General features: G+C 42.7%; 1 protein-coding gene across 4 annotated transcripts; it reads left to right on the top strand.

Annotated features, from left to right (window-relative positions):
• Positions 1–1,864: 1,864 nt before the first annotated feature.
• On the top strand, positions 1,865–20,821 carry LOC119256641 (calcium-binding tyrosine phosphorylation-regulated protein-like). Of its 4 annotated transcripts, none has more exons than XM_037524422.2 (6): positions 1,865–1,961; positions 6,434–6,604; positions 6,698–6,751; positions 15,530–16,675; positions 18,786–19,386; positions 20,784–20,821. In XM_037524422.2, exons 2-5 carry the CDS (start codon positions 6,457–6,459, stop codon positions 19,379–19,381), a joined length of 1,944 nt encoding a protein of 647 aa, XP_037380319.1. In that variant the 5' UTR covers positions 1,865–1,961; positions 6,434–6,456; the 3' UTR covers positions 19,382–19,386; positions 20,784–20,821. The 4 variants fall into 4 exon arrangements, with proteins under 4 accessions (XP_037380319.1, XP_037380322.1, XP_037380321.1 ...); XM_037524425.2 differs by having other exon boundaries at positions 1,869–1,961; positions 15,530–15,874; XM_037524424.2 differs by lacking the exon at positions 1,865–1,961 and adding an exon at positions 2,027–2,047.
• The last annotated feature ends 814 nt before the right edge of the window (positions 20,822–21,635 follow it).

The following is a 21,635-nucleotide window of genomic DNA, read 5'->3' as shown; positions in this document are numbered from 1 at the left end:
AAGGCACAGAGGTAACAAACGGCATGAGTAATCATTCCTATTCTCTAGAGTCAAGTGAGAATCATGGGATGAGGGATGGAGGCGTGCAGAGCTCACACCAAGAACCTTGGACATTTATCCACGTCCAAGATAAGAGGTAAGGATGGGGATAAGGGCAGAGAACAGTAACTAACAAGATAGATTTCAATTTTGGTTAGATTCCTAGTAACAACATAAGGACAAGGTGATTGTAAAACCACATTAAAACATTGAGAGTTCAAGAAATCAGCAAATGATTTAATACTTTTTGATTAAAAGTTTTCACTAACAATTTGCATGTCAGAAGGACTGGGACAAATAAGTCATGAAGAATTGTGGAAAGAGTAAAGGCTTGCCTTCTGAGTTACATATTCTTCACAATTCCTAACCCGTAATTAGGTTACTTGAGATGATACACTGAGTTTGGACTTCACAAACATAAATGTCTCTAATTTCAAAAGACACCATAAATGGGTCTCAGTTACATTACACCTTTGATTAAGTTAAATGTGTTATCCAGGGGAGGGAAGAACATGAGAGAAAATGTGGTTCACGGGTGATATGGTGGTAGAACTGTGGGGACTACAATGATGTAAGAAAAAAATAAGAAAAAAATGTGTTACAAACTGAAAAGTTACATGTGTTATAAATCAAATGGCCTCATCTCAATTTTATCCTACTCTGGGTGGGGCTGGGATCTCTGAGGAAGGACAGACCTACCACTGGCCTATAATCAATCTAAAGTGCATTTCTCCTTTAATCTTGAAAATATAGTCTCTTATACTCTGGTTTCTCTACATGTGGTATAAATCTTTTGCGTTTTAAAAATGTCTCCATGAGAAGATGGAACTTGCATGCCATATAAATGGACAGTAACAATTTAAAATTTTTGGATTACTATCCCCAGAAAAGACTGTTTTCTGCATATATTTAGACTGGCTGTAACATGAAATCATTGTGAAGTGCTCAGGAAGTGCTATTTTTTCTAAATTAAAAAAAAAAGATTTTATCAGATAAGTGCCCCGGTATGACTAGCAAATTGATTTACAATTAAGTCAGTGGTTCTTGTTGCTTTTTAAACATTAGAAAATGGGTTACAATGAAAACTGCTTGTAATCTGATAATCAGGATTATGGTGTTACTTAATGCCTAGCCCAAATATGTTAGGCGGAATAGGTGAAAGAGCAAGGAGTGGGTATTTTTAAAATGAGCCGACATTCCTTTGGTAAATCTAAGCAGAGGTTAAACACAGTACTGGACGACCTGGAACCTGTTACTGACACTGTGATTTGACAGGGCTGTTAAATTGTATCTGAGGTGTTACTGCAAGCCCTAATTACAGAAACGGGAACTTCAGGACTGACGTCAATTCTCTTCCCGCAGGCGAGTGTCTCAAGAGGAAAAGTACTGTTGCCTAAAATCATTCATTCTCTTCATACTTATGTTGTGTACATAGTGGCAGAAATCTTTCTTAGGAAAGATGATTCCAGAGTAACGGATTTGTGGGGAGGAAAGGAGCTTGTGGAAAGCAGTGGCGGTGACAGCAAAATTAAGAACTGTCATAACGCTCGTCCTCCTTCGAAACAAGCGCTTATTTTCGACTGATTGACCACAGGCCGTAGCCTTGACCTACACCCAGACTCCTGGCCCTTCGGAAACACCCAGTTTCCTTCTTTTCCGGGTTTGCCTTCCCCGGAATAGGCAAAGCACGCCTTCCAGGCGCGGAATTCCAGCCTTTGTCCCTTTCGGCTTCCCATTGGCTGGGGCGAAGGCCCCGCCTACTTCCGTGATCATCCAGAGCCTGCCGTGAGCGGGCGGGTCTTTGTGACGCAAGCCCTGACGTCGCCGGAGGGTATAAAGGGACCCCCGGGAGCGCCCTCTCCCTCAGGAGCCGCCGGCAAGGGGGTAGCGAGGAAGCTCCTACGAGTGAAGCGGGAAAGAAGGTGGGGCGAGTCCGGAGAGAAGGCCTTGTGCTGCGGCCCCGGCGGCAGTCAGGCTCAGTGGACGGCGCCTCTAGTGCCTGGCAGGAGTACGGCTGCCCCGGAGTGGGAGGCCCGGGGGCGGAGGCCAGCGCGGCTCTGGCGAGCTCCGGGGGCCGGGCCGCTGCTCCTGCGCCCCGCCCGCCCTCCTGCCCCCCGGCCCTAGTCCGCAGCTTGCGGACGCCTTCGCCCTCCCACAGTGTACTGCCCTCCCCACCAAACAAAGCAAACCAAACGCCAAGAAAATGAGCCCAGACACAGCGCGGGGACCCGAGACCCCAGCCTGGGTCTTGAGGGCGTGAGGGGTGCGGGCCCGCTCCGTTTCCCGGAGCTCGGAAGCCCCAGAGGCCGCCTCTGCCCGAGGCACGGTTGTCCTTGCGCGTTCCCCGGGCCCCAGAGGGGCCGTGGAAGCTACGGTTAGGCGCGGGGCGGGGCGGTTGTAAAGTGTGTTGGTTTTCGACACGTGTTCTCTGAAGGGGAGATTTGAGGAGACATATTAAGCTGTAACTTTTAGGCAATTCAGCGTCTGTATTTGTGGCTTTAGTCACTGATGTAGTCACGTGTGGTGTCAGTGTTTCCCAACCCACTCAGGCCAGCTCTTTGGGACGGCCTTGTAGGATTCTCTGCATTCCTGATCCTGGGGCACTAGGACCCCGCACCTTCACGAAATGTGGGGGTGGGGGGGCTGGGTTGCAACTGCCCAGGTTGAGGATTAGAACTTGGGGATAACTGCAGGGCAGCTATCCCCATGGTAACACCATCTGCTGCCTGCAGAAATGGTGTTTCCTTTGCTCCATCACAGCTACTGGTAAACCACTTTGAAAACGACCTTTCTATTCTCACTGGGGTTGAAAGGTTGCACTTAAAAAAGTTATACAAAGTATATAATGTATGTATAAGTAAAACGCACACACACACACACCACTCTACTAGGTATGTATCATACACATAATCGGTATATTGTACTTATAATTTCACGGGGGTAGAAAACACACGTTTGGGTATATAGGCAAGTAGATAACCTATGTGTATCATACATATAATCACTACCTATGTCCCTTTACATTTAGCATTTTGCCCTGTCAACTCTGCACTATTTTAAAGATGGTTTAATATCGTAAAGTGTCTGTTGATGATACACTGAAAGTAAGTCTTCATTAAGGAATTCAATAGACTTAATTATATTCTCAAAGGATCTGCTTTGGTCAACACAGATTCATTTTTCCTGGCCTTTGGGAAGATGAAATGTGTTTTTAAATATTCAGCATTTTGTGATACATTCGTTGCTTTTTATTAGAGATTGTCCCTTGGTATAATTGCTGTAGCTAAACTCTGCAACTTAGCCCCAAGAAACTCGTTACTCTATTTACTGTAGGATTGTTGTTGAGGATATGGTTCATTAGATCACACTATCCTCCTCTTTATGAGGACCCATAGGAGAAATTTCTCCTGGGTCTCCTTGTCCAGAATAGCTGTGATTCTCCCAAGCAACTCATTTGTTTTTTTATCTCAGAAAACTGAATCATTTAACCACTGTTACCTATTTTGTGATGGTTGCTTGGTAGCTCAGGAGCTGATTTGATACCTCATTTCTATCAAAGTGAAGAACCTGTGGCTTGTATTGAAATATTAACCTTAATTGCAGCATCATCATGTTTTTCCTCCCATCCTTTCCCCTTGCCACTGATTTCCTTAAATATTTAATTTTGTTCTTTGTAGATATTTGTAAGCCCTCTCAAATCTCTTTCTACACACACACACATACACACCCTCTCTCTCTCCATTCACACACACCCACCTCTTTCTTCACACAGACCACCCCTCACTTCTCTCCATACACAAACCAAAGAAACAATTTCAGATGGCAATCTCTGTAGCTCTGAGAATCACAGGCTATAATACCATCCTCTTGGTAACACTTAAAATCAGGAAAGTCAAGAGAATCCGGGGAGAGGGAAAAATTAGGGCAGCAGTTAGGGGAGGGTAAGTGGAAAGAAGTGCATACAGTGTGTGTGTCATAATACAACAAATAACACCTACTTTAATGTTAACAGCAAATTAGGGCCTAGGTGGCGCAGCGTTGATGGGTTGCGAAGCTGCCTGCAGCCTCTGCAAGGAAGGAGGGTCACATGCCGCAGAGCAGTGTACTTCGCTGCTGCTCTGCTCGCTCTGGCTGAATCTGACTGTACAGTGCATGTATAAACCAAACAAACCAACAAATAAATAAATAAATAAGACATGCCTCTAGAAATTAAAAAAAAAAAAAAATGTTAACAGCAAATTTAAAAAAAAAAAATGTATAAAGATGGTCAAATGATGATATATTTAGAAATATTAGAGAAAAGATTCCTGTAGAAACACTGCTTAATAACTTTTGATGAATGAGCATAAAGCCACGTAGTTTGAAAGGATGCTGTTTGAAAATAGAGAAATATCACTGCATATAATATTGACTGAATTTTACAGAAATAAATGGGTTTTTTGGTTGGCTTTTCATTTTTTTTATAGTTGCTATTATCTCAGATTCCTTGTAGGGCTCTTCCCATCTACTTCTTTAATAGGGTACTTATTCGTTCTTCCATTTAATCTAGTCTGCTTTCATTGCTTTTCCCAGAGTTCTTTAGTTTCTCCATTAATTCTTTGATCTCCTGCATTTCTTTTACTTCCCTCTTTAGGGAGTCAATTTCATTCTTCTGACCATTGTTTTCCCTCTCTAGGGACTCAATTGCATTCTTCTGATCGTTGATTATTTTTCCCTTATCATTGTTTTCCTTTATGACTTCTGTCAGTTTTTTAATCACGGCAATTTTAAATTCTCTTTCTGGAAGGCTCAGAAGTTCTTCCAAGTTACTGTCGTTGCAATCTGAGGGGTGGTTTTCTTTTTGTGGTGTGCTTTTTTCCTGGGGAGTTGTTAGGTTGCGTGTGGTTCTTCTACTCCTTACTGTCTGTTTTCTAATTTGTGGTATGCATTGGGACGCTGTGTTGCTGGGACTGGCCGGCATCTTGGGTGAGCTTCTCCGCTCCCCTTTAGCTCCTCCAGGGGCCATCTGTCTGTTTCAAGCAGTCTTTACTGAAGAAAGGTCCCTGTTCTAAAATGCCGATGTGGGGACACACTCCCCTGTGCGCTTGGTCTGCCCCGGCGGTGGGTTCCCGCTCCCCCTCTGGGTTTGGACTGCAGGCCAGAAGGGGCCTGGCGTGGGCTAACTTCCCAGCTGGACACTGGGTCCTTCAGGAGCCTTCTGCCGTTTTCAAGTCGCTAGGTGGCGCCAGAGATCTCTCCTAGAGCCCTTGGGGAGCTGATTTTTCCACCCCTTGGGACAGGGAACAGAGCGGGAATGGTAGGGTAAACCTCAACGGCTTTGGGGTGCTGTGAATGCCTTGTGCCCCACCGTCGTGGAGAACCCACGCCCCGAATTTCGTGCCCCGGGTCTCAGTTCCAAAGCCCTCAGGTCCAGGACTCAGGCTGTAGCCCAGTTCAGTGTCTGCAAAAATGGAGTCTTTTGCACCCAGCTCCCGTGCCTGGGTGCCTGGTTCCTGATTACTCTGTGAGGGGCTTTCACCTCAGTGAGGGTCCCCACGCGTCTCCCCGCAAGCCTAGGTCACAGGCGCGGGGACCTGGGCAGCCGCGATCCGCGTTACTTTTCAAGCGCGCCGCTTTTCCGCGCAAGCTTACCGGCCTGCCCGGGGCTGTGTGCAGGTCTCCGGGGGGTCTCTGTTGTTCTCTAATTCGCTCACCGCCACGGCGAATCCTGCAGGGTTCTCCGCAGCTCCCATTCACGGGGTGTGGTGGCTGAGATAGTTCCTTTCCACTCCCAGTCCCGCTTGATGCGTAGTTTGTTCTTGTTGGTCGTTTTAGTTTGTTTTTTCCTCCTCTCTGCGGGTCGGAGAGTGCCGACTCTGTGGGTGGGGGAGGGGAGCAGGGTTCTGCGCTTTCCTCCCTTCTAGTCCTCTTTTATGGCCACTTTCTTCTTCGGGCAGTTTGCTGGCGTCACCTGTTTATCTTCCCTGTCCCAGTTCTCACTGGGACCTGCCGCTTTTCCTCCCTATTAACTTTTTTTTAATGGGAGATCTTACTCGCAGCGTCTCCTCGCCGCCATGTTGCTCCGCCTCCTCTTCGCGTTTTCTTGAATAGATCTACTTCTTTAATTTTGTAACAGGGTGGTCCCCAGGAAAGGGGGAGGTTCCCTGCCCCACCCAAGGGAGGGTGGAGCTGAGCAGGAAGAAGAAAAGCTGCAGAAGAGACTGTCCTATAACAATAGGACTAGCTTGCTCATCTTTTTAAACTATGATAAAGATTTATCCCATTTTACTAGAGTAAATGCCTAGAGATTTGAATCAAAGCTAAAAATTCTAGTAGATTTGTCCCAAGAAACTGTAGTTAACACATAATAAATGATAACATAATATTTATAAGACTGTTTTTTTCCTCATTATAGTTGAGATTAGACATCCTGCAAAAATGATTTCTTCAAAGCCCAGACTTGTCGTACCTTATGGCCTCAAGACTCTGCTGGAGGGAGTTAGCAGAGCTGTTCTCAAAACCAATCCACCAAACATCACCCAGTTTGCAGCAGTTTATTTTAAAGAACTTATTGTGTTTAGAGAAGGTTTGTTATCCCTTTAGATTATTTATTTGTTGTTTTAAAAAGAATTTTAATTGGGAATTTTATGTATCTGATTTCCTGTATTTACTTCTTCAGGGAATAATACTCTGGACATAAAAGATCTGGTTAAACAATTTCATCAGATTAAAAGTAAGTACTCTAAGTGGTATTAGATTTTTAGGAATGCTAATTATAAATTATATCATTACTAATACATTCAAACATAAGAATGATGCCTACAAATATTTTTTTTAAAAATCACATTGATGTTTAAATCACATTTATGCTTTACTCATTATTAATCAGTTTTTTAAAAATCTAGAGACTGATATTTTGAGGAATTCCAAGTCTTAAAAAAGGAGGAAAAAAAAGGGACATTCATGTTTTGCAAACCATTTGGTAGAACTGTGTGCGCAAACTGGTGCAAACCTTTCCAATATGCTCTGTCTTTAGAGAACTACAGTGAACCTTAAGAGAATTGAATTTCATAGAAATAAAGAATCAAGCTATACTGAGGTACATTACTTACAAGAATTATATAAGCAGTGTTCTTGGAAGAGTTTTTATGAAGAAAAGTTTAAGCATCTTCCTCTCCCCATCCCCAGCGATTGTTTAGCTGCTGTCCAGGTCTTAGGACAGGGAATTAATTAGGTGTCACCATCTATTTTGTTCCGGAGACTTTGTCTATTATGGAGAATTTTTTTCATGGCCTATCTCTATGACACAAGGCTGTCATTTATGTAAAAGTTACCTTTTACACATAAATGCCTGCATTATGTGAAACTGAGTTGATAGAGAAGCAATGAAAAAGGTTAGAGGGGAGAAATGAGAAAAGGAAAATTTGCATGATGAAAAGTTGGAAGGATCACTGTTAAGTAAAAGAAGATACAATGGTCAGATCCCAAGCACAGTTACATGTCTAAAAATGGTAAGAATAAGCTTTTGACAGAATTTTGAGGAGAAAATAGAGACTCGTGGCCAATGTGCAAAAGAAATATTTCTTGTTGCATTCACCAATGTTTTGGAATGATCACAGAGAAAGAAAAGGAAAGATCAGTGAGCTTTCATACTATCTCTCTGGCAATGTTAATAAATAACATAGCCCAGATAGGAAGACATCAGGAGTAGGACCTAGGAAAATGTAAAAATCTTGAGGGTTGGATCTGCAGTGAAAAAGCCACCCCAAACAGAAAGCCACATAAGGACTAGCAAGAGCCAGCATTTCCTGGGGCAGGAGTGTGAGCAGCCCTGGCTCAGGCATATTTTATTATGTAGTCTGGCTGCTTTCCTGCAGGGCCTTGATGGCATTCTCAGCTCATCGTGGGAAACAAGTCTGGGATTTGCTTTCTACCAGGAGAATATACAGACAAGGGCAGGAACTTTGCCCCTCCTGTGAGCCTGGTTTCCCAGCAGTTGGAGTTGTTAGGGGCCTTTGTATGTACTTGCATCACTCTTCTGGGGGCTCGGTTTGAGAGGGCTGGGAGTGTGTGTGCAGGCTTTCTATGTTTGAGAATGGTGATAAAGGCAGTGAATCTTTATGATAGAAGGTAACTAGCTGGTAGCTTTTGAGATTGTTTACTGGAGAATTTAGACAGCACTCAATTTAGCAAGTGACTAAACTAATGTCGATTTGGAACTAGCTAGGTTAATGTCTTTCAATCTTAGGGTTCAACATTCACATAGCAAACTAATGAAGCAGTCTGAAGGGGAGTTTTGAAGGGGAGGAAGTACTGCTGCTGTTTTTCGCTAGTAACTATAGGCATCAAGAAAATGGGCAAAGGGCCTTCCTGTTGGTGCAAGGGGTTAAGCACCGCACTATGAAGCAATCCACAGCCTCTGAAGCACAAGTTCCATCCCCGACTGGCCGGGGAGAAACCCACATGGTGCAGCAGACCTCTCCTGTCTCGCCTGCTCTCCCCTCAGCAGTGTATTTCAGTCAGTCTGCCTGTTCCCCACTCTGCCTCTGGTGAGTCCTGTCACCCTCTGCATCGCTGGCCCAGCTCTTGCATGAGTAAATAAATAAATCTTTAATAAAAAAAAAAGAAAGAAAATGGACATAGCATGGAGATAATCCTAAAAGTAAGCTCACAGTTTGACTGTAGAAATATATTGCTATTTAGGAATGGAATAGAAAGGAACATTACTTGTTCTAGTTTACCAGGGTGATGGGAACATAGCATGAAGGTGTGTCTACACATAGAGTTTAGTGTCACTAATATCAACTTGATTCATTTGTCTTTCTGTCTTTTGTTGTTATCATAAATGCCTAAATGTTTTTTTTTTAATTAAAGATTTATTTATTTATTTATACAAGCACTGGATACAGTCAGAAGCGCGGGAGGGTGAGAGAATTCACCAGAGCCAGAGCAGGGAACAGAACTGGCAGACTGACAAAATACACTGCTGAGGGGAGCAGTGGGCACGGCAGAAGAGGTCTGCACGCCATGTGGGACCCTCACTGGTGGCCGGGGATCGAACCGACGCTGCAGAAGCTGTGGGCAGCTTTGCAGCCAGGGGAGGCGCCTAAATGGTTTCTTAATGGACAAACAGTATCCATTAACTTAGGTCCTATTACAAAGTCTGCATGGGTCTACCTATATCCAGAAAAGCATCACCCTGGGCTAAAGAGGGACTATCTGGGGATATACACACACTATAAGGCTCCCACTTGGTAGGGCATTTCCTCCCCCGAGTGACATCCTCCTGCCTTCTGAATACTTTAATTCCCCAGCTGCTGTTCCTGTGGGAGCGCTGGGTAAATTTGGCTGCAAGATAGTTCAGCTCTCTACAATAAAAATATAGGTATAACAGGTGGTATCTTCTCTTTCCTCTAAGTAGAACTTCCCTTACATAGATCCCAGTTTTAAATACAGATGGTAGCATCTACAATAACCTACATATTCTGTCTGTTGGACCCAAGGACTGAGGCTCACTCAGGCTTTCAATAATTTAAATATGGGGAAATGAACCATTCTTAGGGACTAAGTCAGTTGTTCCTTATTCTAGTAAGGCTAGATTCAGTCTAAAGATAGCACCAGTTATTAGAACTTGGTGATGTGGGCAAGAGCTAGCTGCCATTGGTAGTACTCATCTCCTGGACATCAAGTGAAAGATGTGTTTCATAAAAATGCTCACAAGAATTCTGTAACTCTAAAGTTATTTCCCAAATGGCTAGTTTGCTGCCTAGTGGCATTACTACTGAGCTGCCCACATGCATGGAAAGCAAGGGAATAAGTATATCCTTGTACATATCATTTGTTTTGAACATTCTGGGATTTTTTTTTTCTAAAACAAGTCCCGTTTTTGTAGGTCTCACCATAGGGTCAGTAGTGTTTATCAATATCCCCAGTACCTTTAAAATCTCATGCAGTCAGGTAGTGAGGAGGGAAGAAGAAGAAAAATCAAACTTTTCGCACTTCTCTGTTATCTCTCATCATTTCTCCAACTTTCTAGATCCTAGGATCTAGATTTCCCTGGTGCTATGGAGGCCTTTCACCCACATGTGCTATGGAAGCATTTCACCCACATGTACCTATTTCCAAAGCAGATCATGCTATGGAAACTCTTTCTTGAATCCTTTCTTTTCCTAAAATTTATTAATCAGATCTCACTATCACATGAATCAGTGAAAGTTGCCATACTTCTCAATCTTCTCATAAGAATTCATTAATCCAAATGAATCATTAATTCAGGGGATAGTATGAATTCAGATGATATTTTCAGGCCAAAGAGTTAGGATACATCTTAATTTCTACCTCTTAGTATATGCTAGAAAAAGGAGGGAATGGACTTTATGGAGTAATATGTTGTCCTAGGCACTCAAAATATATTTTGTCAGTTATGACAACTTTATAATTTTATCATAGGTGATGTTACTGCAATTTTACTCGAACAATATGCTTAGGAGTGATTAAAAACTCCAAGGCTTCCAAATTTTAATTGATAGGGCTAGGATCTATACCTAGCTCCTCCTAGTAGCAGGATTCATGCTCTTTCCACGCTAAAGTCACATTCTATAGGATCTTTCTGGAGAAACCTTAAATTCTTGAACTCAGAGTTAAAGAGGAATTACAACTGTCTTTCCCATAATATCCCATTATTTTACTTCTCCCTGCCTGTCACCTTCTCGTGTGGAACCTGAAGCCCAGATTGTGCTAATTCTCATCTCTTCACTGCTCAGTGAAGAGAGCAGTGCTTTCTCCTGCAGAGTGGCAAATGGGATCTCAACACCACTGTCACTTTTCATCTTCCTAAGCCTAATTGAGTCCAGTTTCCAGTATCAGCCCTATCTTGGCTTTCATCAGTGGCAAGAACCAGCCACCTCTTTGAAGAGTCAAGAAGGCCTACCCCATCTCGATTCCCAAGTGAATGACTGCAAAACTTTTTAACTAACCCTGGACATCCTTAGCTGGGCCACCTAAAAGTAATTACTGTCAGGAACTCCTGCTAACCTGGAGTCGAGCTTCATTTCCTATTACATGTATCTTTAAATCTCACCTTGAATTATTTACTCATATACTCTTAATAAATGTTGCCTTTATTTCTCACACCAAATTCTATTTTTATGTCTTTTATTGTTGGTTAAACATACTTGTGGCTATCCACTCTTATTAAACATACAGGGCATATAGCTACTTCAGGCTTATGCATACTAAATTTCATGAGGGACTAGTGCTATTATTCTCTACTTTCCTGAGGTTTTTTTTTAAGTAAGCCATACTGATTCCCTAAACAGAGATGGGTATTATGCATTTATCTAGGCAGGGTGGGGATTAATTTGTACCAAAGCAAGCATTTCATTAAGTTTTAAAAAGGTTTATAAGAAAGCTGCCAAAATCCTGTCATGTAAGCAATGAATCAGATAGGTCCCAGGATTGCAATAATCCCTTGACACCTCTCATGGTAAATAAATCATTGGTTGGGGGATTTCATATCATCTGGGGGAAATAGTTAGAGAAGCCTTGAACTGGGGTGTGTGTGGGGTAGGTTTATCTAGTCAGGGGTTGGGTTTGGCTTTTGTTAAGCCTAATTTTACCTTCACTGCTCTATAGGCCTCAAATTTTTCTAGCAGTGGGCTGCTAAGGTGGGTCTAGGATGCCAAGGGTGTTTCCCTCTAGTTTTGAACCTTCCCCACCAGCCTGGCCTCAAAGGACATTTCTCTCTACACTCTTGCCCCCTCACCTAAAGGCTACTTAGTGTTAGGCTGGTGTTTGGGTCAGGGCTGTCTCTGCCCTTCTAGACCTGCCTCAAGACTAGGTTGGCCCTGTGCATCTGGGTCTTGGGGTGGAGCTATCCTACATTTCCTGCTGGTCAGGCACTCTGCCTTGTGTCTGGTCAGTCCTGAGCCAGTGGTTCCTGCTTCATCCCCAGTGGTAGGAGACCTCTGACTGGTGTTGCTACGTGATGTCTCACTCTGAGTTTCTACCCCGCTTCCCTTTTTCATGTGAGGCCCGCAGAAAAATGCTTGTGAGGGAGCAACATTCCTGTGTGTTTGGACTCTCAGTCTAGGTCAGATGGACATCCTAGCCCCATTTGGCCTTTACCAGAATGTTTAGATTTTAACTGATGTCTTTCCAGCAAGGATGGCAGAGGCCTCCCCTTACCGAGCTGCTACGGAGAATTCTTGTGACTCTTCTCTCCATGAGGGGCTAGTTCCTCTTTGAAAATCAGGTTACTTGATTACCTTGTGACCTCAGCTCTCTGATGATGCAAGAAAATGATGATTTTGTGGATTATCTTCATTTGTTATGTGATTCCTCCCCCCACCTCCCGCCCAGCTTTCTCTACCCTAAGTATAAAGCCAGGCTTTTCTAAATAAACCTTCCTTTATTCCTTTCAGATAGAGTATTTTCCTCCTGTGTTGCGAGCCAGCCGCAGCAGTCTGGGTGTCAGGGGTTCCTGAAGGATGGGAAGGCGTCGGCGCAATTGTAGAGAAAAATAGTAAGGGAAGGGGGAGAGGGAATGAGGAGACGCAGACACTTGATCAGGGTGCTGACATCATCCTACTGAGGGTCTCAGCAGTCCTTTATTTATACTAAGCAAATTGTGAGTACACAAGCACAAGGTAGGAAGATAACAATTATCACATGTCCCTTTTCAGGAGCCGCCAAGGGTCTGTTTGCCTTCCGGCAGAGGTGTAACATTTATTATTTTTTGTCTTAAAGAAGGCACAGATGCTAAACAAATGTTTTCAAAATAGTTATTTACTTTACACAATTTAACAGTTATTGTATTACTGGCAAAAAGTGTATGTGTCTACAATTAACATTTCTAAGTTTGTCATGGTGAACGATTAACTATGGGCTGAGGGAAACAAAGGGCAGGAAGTTACCTGGGGGAAGGGAAACAAAGATTATCTCTAACTAACCTATGAAGTTTAGACCAACATACAACTAATTGATTAAAGTAAAAAACAGAAGGCTTTTATTTAGAAATTATTATTTATATTGTTTTAGCTCTACCAGTCATAAAATTGCTGTTGACTTATTCTTGAATGCATACTCTAACAGCTACCATACCAATTGTCACCTCCAGAGGAATCAGCCCTAAACAAACAGGAAGAATTTAGCAGGAGTTAGCTATGGCGCCTCCTGGCTCATCAGGAATGTTCTTACACTTGGAGCATGGATCACGTCTGCCACCCAACTGCTATCTTTAAAGTAATGGAATTTCCTTCTCCAATTAGCTCTTGCCTCAAAGGACCACATCTCCATATTAAAGACTTGGCCAAGGGATGTTTACAGCCTTTTGTTCCCAGAAGTTTTTTGACTTGTTAATGTAAGGCCAAATGTTGACTGCCTTTTGGCAGAGAAAGACTAATTTTATAAAAAATGTAATATTTGTATCATGCAGTGTCATTTGCCATCAAATTAGTTATTCATTAATTGCTCAAAAAGCATTTGCAGTTTTACTTTTAAATGCGTATTTTTAGCAATGGTAGAGACTAGCCATAAACAAATGAGGAGAATCTTGGAGTCAGCTAACGAGATTCCTGATTTTTCAGAAATCTGCCCCATGCCCGGACTTTTGTCAGACGACATGAGTAGCGCGGCTCCCATTACTCCTGAACTTCTATAGCTCTTTTTTAGGACCACCATTAGGTACTTTTTTACCTATAACATATATATCTAGTTCACCCCCACTATCGAACATAAACTTTATGAGGTCCTAATAATCTTTATGTCCTCAACAGTGACTGCCCAGGACAGTGTCTCAAACACAGCACAAGAACTCCAGTGTATTGGCATCTTACTTGAATTTACAAGAAATCAGCCATTGCACAGAGAGATACCATAGAGAAATATTCTCTGATAAACAGCTGAGCCTGTGAACACGTCTCCAAAATTTTGACTTGAACCAAACACATTCTTGCAAAGCAATTTCTACTTTTCCTGCAGATTTCATTATATTAGGGAAATGTTTTCCTGAGAGAAAATCCTCAGTAAACGGATGTGAAAACTTGTGATGGGTAACGACTAAGGCGATTAGACAGGTGTGAGGGTGACAAGCAGAATGCAGAGTCCAGTACATGACTCTACAGTAATTTCCCAGCACTAAGAGTTTCTGTGCGTCATTAGCTGTCTTGACTTTCCAAACCAGGAGTCACTGATTTCACACTGCGGTTCCAGAGATCTCTTTCTGCTTTCACTGCATTATCATACCTCTCTCGGCGGGTGCTACCACTGTTAGGTTATCTGGCATTTCCTAATGTAAAAATATCCTGTAGTCCCCTAGTTTTCCAATTCATTAAACTTTGTATACCAATTTTCTTAAATTGAGCAATGCCTTCATTAATATAACAGGATTTGTTTCACTACTAAGTTGTTCTAACACTAGTTGGATTGGATAATCTATTGCACAGATTGAAATCTTCCCCTACCTGCTCCCTCAGTTTTGTGTGTTTGGATTAAGAGTTTTCTCTATGGAGGTTTTCAGCTTCCTTGTTTCTAGGCCGAGTTATGATCTGTGCTGATCAGCTGAAGATGGTATCTGATTGTCAGATGTCACTACTCAGAGTTACTAAGGAAATGAGCTGAGTCTTGAATAAACCTAAGGACAGGAAAGTTTTATTACCCATACTAAATCAAAGGTGCTAGAAAATAAAGCAGAACAGGCAGTCCGTGACTTACAATGGCTTGACTTAAAATTTTTTGGCTTTTAAGATGGTGTGAAAGTGTTAGGGGGAAAAGGCAGTCCCAAAGCTAATTCCATACAGGCTTTGTGGACTCCACCCCCACCCCAGTGTTAGGGGGAAAAGGCTGCCCCAAAGCAAATTCCATACAGGCTTTGTGGACTCCACCCCCACCCCAGGTCAAAGCCAAAGACACTGGGAACTCCAAATCCCATCACCACCAAAGGGAAGGTGGCTGGGACCTGAGGGTGGGGTTAAGCAGCCAGGTGGATACAAAAGGCAGACACGTGGGCTTTGGGGGCTCTCTCCATTTTGGGGCCCTCGGCCAGCTCGCGGCGTCCGTCTAGCTCTGAGAGTGACTTTGGGGTTTCCAGGTCGTCGGATCGGGTAGGATGCATTAAAGACTTTATTTCCCTATTTTCTCCCTGAGTTGTACATTTTCCTTATTTCTTTTTCTCTTGTAAATAAACCTTTTATTAACCCTTTTGCGTGTGTCTGTAGTAGAGTATTCATAAGTCCCTTTAAAGCGCGCGGGTGAGGACCCACAGCCAGGAACCCGTTTAATATCGGGGTTGCTCTATAACAAAAGCAATCCATTCAGTACAACCTGTAGTATAGTATTGTCTGGTTACATTGGGTGGTAGCAGCGAGCTGCAGCTCCCAGTCTGTTTTTTTGACTCTCGATATATTTAACTTATGATGAGTTTATCGAGATGTGTATTCAACCTATTACTGCTTTTTAAAAAAAATTCTTTTTTGGAGGAATATATGCTTATTAACCCATCTGGCTCTTTCAGTAGAGAGGTGGGCAGAAGGAACGACACAAGAGAAGAAATCAGAATATGTGAAAGAATCAGAAGGAACGTCTACAGTTTCCCAGGAACCTACACGAATGGAAAAATCCACATACACAGAGGAGGACAATATAACTGGACCAATATTTAGCAACAAAACCACTCAGTTCCCATCAGTTCATTCTGAGTTCTCAGCATCTGAGGAGACAATTGAAGCAGTTCGTGGTCCTTCAAAATCTTCCACCCCTAAGGAGTCCACCCCACCCTCATCACCACCTCCAGCAGCTGTTTCACCAGAGTTTGCCTATGTCCCAGCTGACCCAGCTCAGTTTGCTGCTCAGATGTTAGGTAACGTTTCATCTATTCATTCTAATCAGTCTGAAATTTTAATGGTGGATGTGGCAACAAGTATGCCTACTGTTTCGGAGGAGGTGCTGAGCCAAGCATCTGTTTATGTAGATGTAGGTTCTAAACCTAAAGACAGTGAACTATCAACGGCTTTCTCGTCCCCCTTGCAGGATGAACAAGAACCTCCTGCTTATGATCTCGCTCCTAAGGTCTCTTTGCAGGCTGATGTTGAGGTTACATCAACTGTTCATATATCATCTATCTATAAAGATGAGCCTGTGACTGAAGGAGTTGTTTATGTCCAGCAGATACCAGGACAAATAGATAGCCCTTCTGCTGCTGATGTTTCGGGTCCTAACGAAAATGGGCAATCACCAATTAGCTCCAAACCTGTATCAGGCAAAAAAGCCTCAGTCATATCTGAAAAATCTGTAGGTTCTACAATAATTTCACAGGAGAGTGTGCAGGAGGAGGAAATAGCAAGAGTTATGCTCACTGACATCTCTCAAGGTCAGCCTGCACAACTCCTGGATGCAGGAGGCTCTGAGAAATCTGTGCAACTTGAAATGGATATGGCCATAGGCCCTGACTATACTGGGCAGGAGGAGTCATGGCAATTCTCTGCACCCCAGGAGATGGAGGCCAGTCCTGTGCTCTCTGAGGAGGCTGCAGAAGCAGCATACTCAGGTGCATCTGTAAGATCATCTAGTGGCCCCACCCCTCCTGTTCCAGAAGGTCTTTCTGATCCAGAATTCGAACCAGATGAGGAAGAAGCACCTGAACAAGGTTTGATGGAGCCAGGTAAGAAAATTAAATGCTTACAAAAATTAAAAATTACATTTCAGTTGACATCTGTGTTTTGGGTAACCATCTAGGTAGGCTCCCTGCATGTAGGTTGGTCAAGTCTTTAAGTTTCGAAAATGCCAAACCTATTTAAAGGTGTTGTTGTATTTAAGATTTTACTCTTATGAGATGAGTGATTTTAAAGTGACATCACCCAAACTTGACCTGTTTGGTCACTGAGCAATTTTGTTATTGTTAGACATACTGTACAGTGAAACATTAAAGCCTATTGTCAGCTATAAAATATATGTATGTGATCTGAATATTCCAGTTGGAAGGGTGTTGGTTTGAAATTTCTCATTTGTGATTGTAAAATCAAACTACAGCAACACATTTACATAGGCTGTGGCATTACAAAAATGAAAGAAATGGTGGTGTGTTTGACTCTGCTTTCGCACTGAGTCAGGAGAGCTCTGTAACTAGGTCTGGGGAGCTGGATCAAGCACTGATTTCTTGCCAGGGCGCTTCCTGCAGCTGAGGGAGCAGCTTCATAGCTGGATGGAGAGGGCAGGGCAGGTTGAAGTTCTGTCACACAGGGCAGCAGGTCGGTAGCAGCAGCAGAAAGGACAGGCAGGCACTTGAAGAATGATGGACACAGCTCTGATGACTGGCTTCTCTCCACCAGGTGCCCTGCCCAGTGCCCAAATCAAGTTGCCTTCTCGGCTGCTGAGTATTGTCAGTGCTTTCCTGTGATGCAGACAGATCTGACCTCCCTCTCAATCTAATTATGGCATTTGGTCTGCCCCTCTCCTGCCCTAGTCTGGTCAAGCACAGGGGTCCGTCTCTTTTTAGAGATGGATGGGACATGCATGAGCCAACCTCCCTCATTCCTTTTACAGGAACTCTCTCAGCTTTGACTCTTACCAGAGCCAAAATGGTGAAGTGTCGCCAAAGCAGGTGTTTAGAGATTAAATTCTGTCTGGCAGTGTGATGGGGATTCTGCACAGCTGAAAGGCCTCGAGGGCAGTGCTGAAGTACAGCCTGTGGGACTGGCATTATGTTTGTGGCTGAAGCAGCACTTCTACACTAAGTCACTCTTCTCAAGTACTCAAATAGCCTTTTAGTGCTTCAGAAAGTTAAAACAAAAACTGAGACTGTGTTATCAAACTCTCTCTACAAAACCAAAGACCTGGCTTAGGCTGATTTTTTAATGAGCTTTTAAAGAAAAATAATTGAAAGTTATCTGAAGCTACTGAAAACACAGCATTTTAATCATGTGCATAGTGTTATTTTCTGAGGGAGAAAGTCTGTAGATGGCCCAAGATGTGCATCCCCTCCATCTTGTACCTTTTCTGTACCATCCCATCTTTCAGGACTCAGTTCTACGGGAGAGTACTGTCTTCATTAGGCAAATCAAACTCGACATTATAGGTTTCTTGGTGTGGGTAGATGGATGGCACCCCTAGACCTTCTTTTCCTTAAAGGAATCCTGTGAGACCAACTAGACTTTTACTGCTGCTTAGGACCGATCATTTTAAGCCCTGCCTAAAAGGATTGCTTTCTGGGGATCTCAAATTATGTAATGTTTTGCATGTGGTGCAAGTAATAGGGAGATAATGGTGCTTATGAATGGCCACTTGGCTTATAAATAGCTATTTTTGATTATGTGATCAAAAGATGACACCCAGTGCAGACTTCTCTAATAAAGAAAATCACTATGCAGATGCATTAAAGCTTTTTCAGTGGCTGGCACACACTTCAACTGATTGTTGGGAGGGTAAAGCCGGAAGTGTTGATTGTCCATTCTCTCTCTGAGGACCCTACAGAAGCCATGTCTGAAGTCTGAGTACCTAGAAACAGCTACTTAGAATGAGAATGCTGCTTCTGCCACAACTTGAGTGTCCCCGCCGCTTGCTGTCACAACAGTGTCCTCACCCTCCCACTGTAGAGAATCTTTCACATTACCAAACACAATTTACATAGCCCTCTCTATAGCATGCTTTATCGCACATATTACTACAGCTGTTTGTTTATATGTAAAAGATGTTTACAAAGACATTTCTGTGCATAGCGCCTGATACAGAGACCAAACCTTTAATGCCTGCAAATTTTTTTTTTTTTTTTTTAGCAATAGCAGCAAGCGAAGCAGGACAACCACCACCATATTCTAACATGTGGACCCTTTATTGTCTAACTGATATGAATCAACAAAGTCGCCCATCACCGCCACCTGCACCTGGGCCTTTTCCCCAGGCAACCCTCTATTTATCTAATCCTAAGGATCCACAGTTTCTGCAGCCTCCACCGAAAGTTACTTCTCCAACTTATGTGATGATGGATGACAGCAAGAAGACCAGTGCCCCACCTTTTATTTTAGTAGGCTCAAATGTTCAGGAAGCACAGGATTGGAAACCTCTTCCTGGACATGCTGTTGTTTCCCAAGCAGATGCCTTGAAGAGATATGCTGCAGTACAAGTACCCATTGCTGTTCCTGCAGATCAGAAATTCCAGAAACAGACCCCAAATCCCCAGAATGCTAGTCCTCCAAGTGGACAAGATGTCCCCAGACCACAAAGTCCAGTTTTTCTTTCTGTTGCTTTCCCAGTAGAAGATGTAGCCAAAAAAGGTTCAGGATCTGGTGACAAACGTACTCCCTTTGGAAGTTACGGTATTGCTGGAGAAATTACCGTAACTAGTGCCCATGTTCGCAGAGCAGAAAGTTAAAAAGGGTAGGTAAATTTTCCTACCATATATGTGGGACTAACAGACCTGAGTTTTCAGGATTTTGATGTTGACCTGGAGATTGGATATGTTTAAAAACTGTAAGATCCGCAGTAAGTTGGGGGGATACTCAATCTGATGTGGCTATTGTCTCCCACTTCCTTACCACCAATTATTAAATGCACATGCTGTGCACTGTACCATAAGTCACACCAAGGACACGGTGTCTAGAACACGAGCCAACCAGTCCATGAACTCAAGCACTTTTGCATACTTGGTTCTGTGTCTGGTCCTATGAAAAATGGTAAAAGGGGATTTTTTTTTTTAATTTCATATGGGGAATGTAATCTTTATAAGGCAGGGGCACAGACAAATATGAGATCTGGGAAGAAATGGTAAACAAGGTAATAAGAGATTATACATGAAGTATAATCTAATATGTCTAATAAGTTTGATCCCTCCTAAGAGTGAATATTTACAGAAGAGTGAACAGATTAAAAACACATTAACAGATATCAGGCAGTTTCACTCCATTTAAAAATATTCCATTCAGCCAGTACTTAATGCCATGTCCTGTGCTAGTCTTTCTCCCACGAGTGTATAGCAGTGTGCAAAACAAAACCCCACACCTTAGTGTGGATGAGGGGGAAAGACGGACCAGAAAGTAGGTTACAATAAGAAAAGCATGAAGGAAAAAAGGTACTGATGCAGACCCTCCTTTACGAGAAAAGGGTATTCGGGCTCAGATATAAAGTGATACCAGAGTATAAGACAGGCTCATCCTCAAAAAGAGTCCTCAGCACCCCAGGCAGGAAAAAGCACAGGGGGTGATGTGGGACATGCAAGTAAGCCAGACAGGCCGGCCAGGAGAGAAGGAACACAGATGGCGGAAAGGGGACTTAACTACATGGATTCAGAGTCCCGGCATACTAAAAATAGCTGAACTTAAAGTTCAATAGGAAGTCAGAAGAATAACATCCCAGTGCTTGCCATACAGAAAAGGATTAGAAGTCAGCAGGAGGTCAACAGAGGAGGCAGGGAAGATAAAATTAACAATGCCAGTGTTACACCAACAGATTCAGTTAAGACTTTTGTGATTATTTCAATCTGAACTGATGGATTAAAGCTACATTTCATTCAAAGAAAGTTAACTACTACAGTTACTATATTTAAGGGAAGCAATTCAGTTCTCAAACTCTCTTCGGGCTATGTACAGTTCACCCCCTCTGTAGACTTTTAGTAGCACTGTCAAAATGGCTATTTCCGCATGAAATATTTTAGTGCAAATGCACAGGTAACTGATGAGAACAGAAAAAGAGGCTAGGCCTTGTTTCTGATCTATTCTTCTCACCTGTTGATTTCATGATTTTATTTAAACAATTCACTGTTTGTATTATTCCGACAGATGCCCCAGATGACTCTGTTTGAGACGACGTTCAAGGTGGAGTTGGCCACCAGGCGTAAAGTATCAATAAACTTCATGCAAGCATAAAACCCTGTATTTTTACTTATTTTGTAATTGAGGAGGTATACAATTAAACACAAAAGGCCTTAAGTTTTTTCAGACTTGTCATGCAATAGCATTTTCCAACTCTCTATACATAGTAAAACTAAAAAATTAACTGTTCCCATGCCAGTCTTCAAATCACAAGTTTTCGAGGCAGATGTTCCCACTTGATAATTTATTTGGCATTCACACTAAACAGAGTAGCACCTCACTACAATAATAAGCACCTTACTAAGTGCTAACTGCCTACTTAACACAGGTTAAGTAGCTGGTTAGCTCTTTGGCCCTAGAGACAGTGGCACCCCACAAATTTCTTTGTAAGGACACTTGGTAATTTAGGGTAGTATCAAGTGGCAACATTAGTCTGTTTGAAAGTTTAAAAGAAACCACACTTTCTGGGAATATTCTAAAGCCTTTATTTAGCATTGGATTAATTAATTACAACACTTCTTAACTTTAAGACAGCAATTAAAATAATTTACTGGCAGCTACTTAAGGACCCTCGGGGCACTATATCTCAGTCTGTGGTTGGGTGGATAAATATAAGATTAATATACCCCGATTAAAGGGGCAATGCTAGTACTGTACAGTAGGTCTCCATACATATTTAAAGTACAAGGAGCCTTGCTAACTTGAAATGCACAAGACCTCCTTTGATATAGTTTGATACTTATAATACATATATGAGTGCAACTTAATTTCTCTGGTGGTATTTGCTGTTGAAAGTTGAAGCATTTAAAAGGGTATTTC

This window comes from Talpa occidentalis, unplaced genomic scaffold (assembly GCF_014898055.3).
Source record: "Talpa occidentalis isolate TD23 unplaced genomic scaffold, MPIMG_talOcc4v2.1 talOcc4.354, whole genome shotgun sequence".
Taxonomy (NCBI): Eukaryota; Metazoa; Chordata; class Mammalia; order Eulipotyphla; family Talpidae; genus Talpa; species Talpa occidentalis.
The sequence above is the reverse complement of the archived record's forward strand: the minus strand, read 5'-3'. Positions and strand labels throughout refer to the sequence as shown.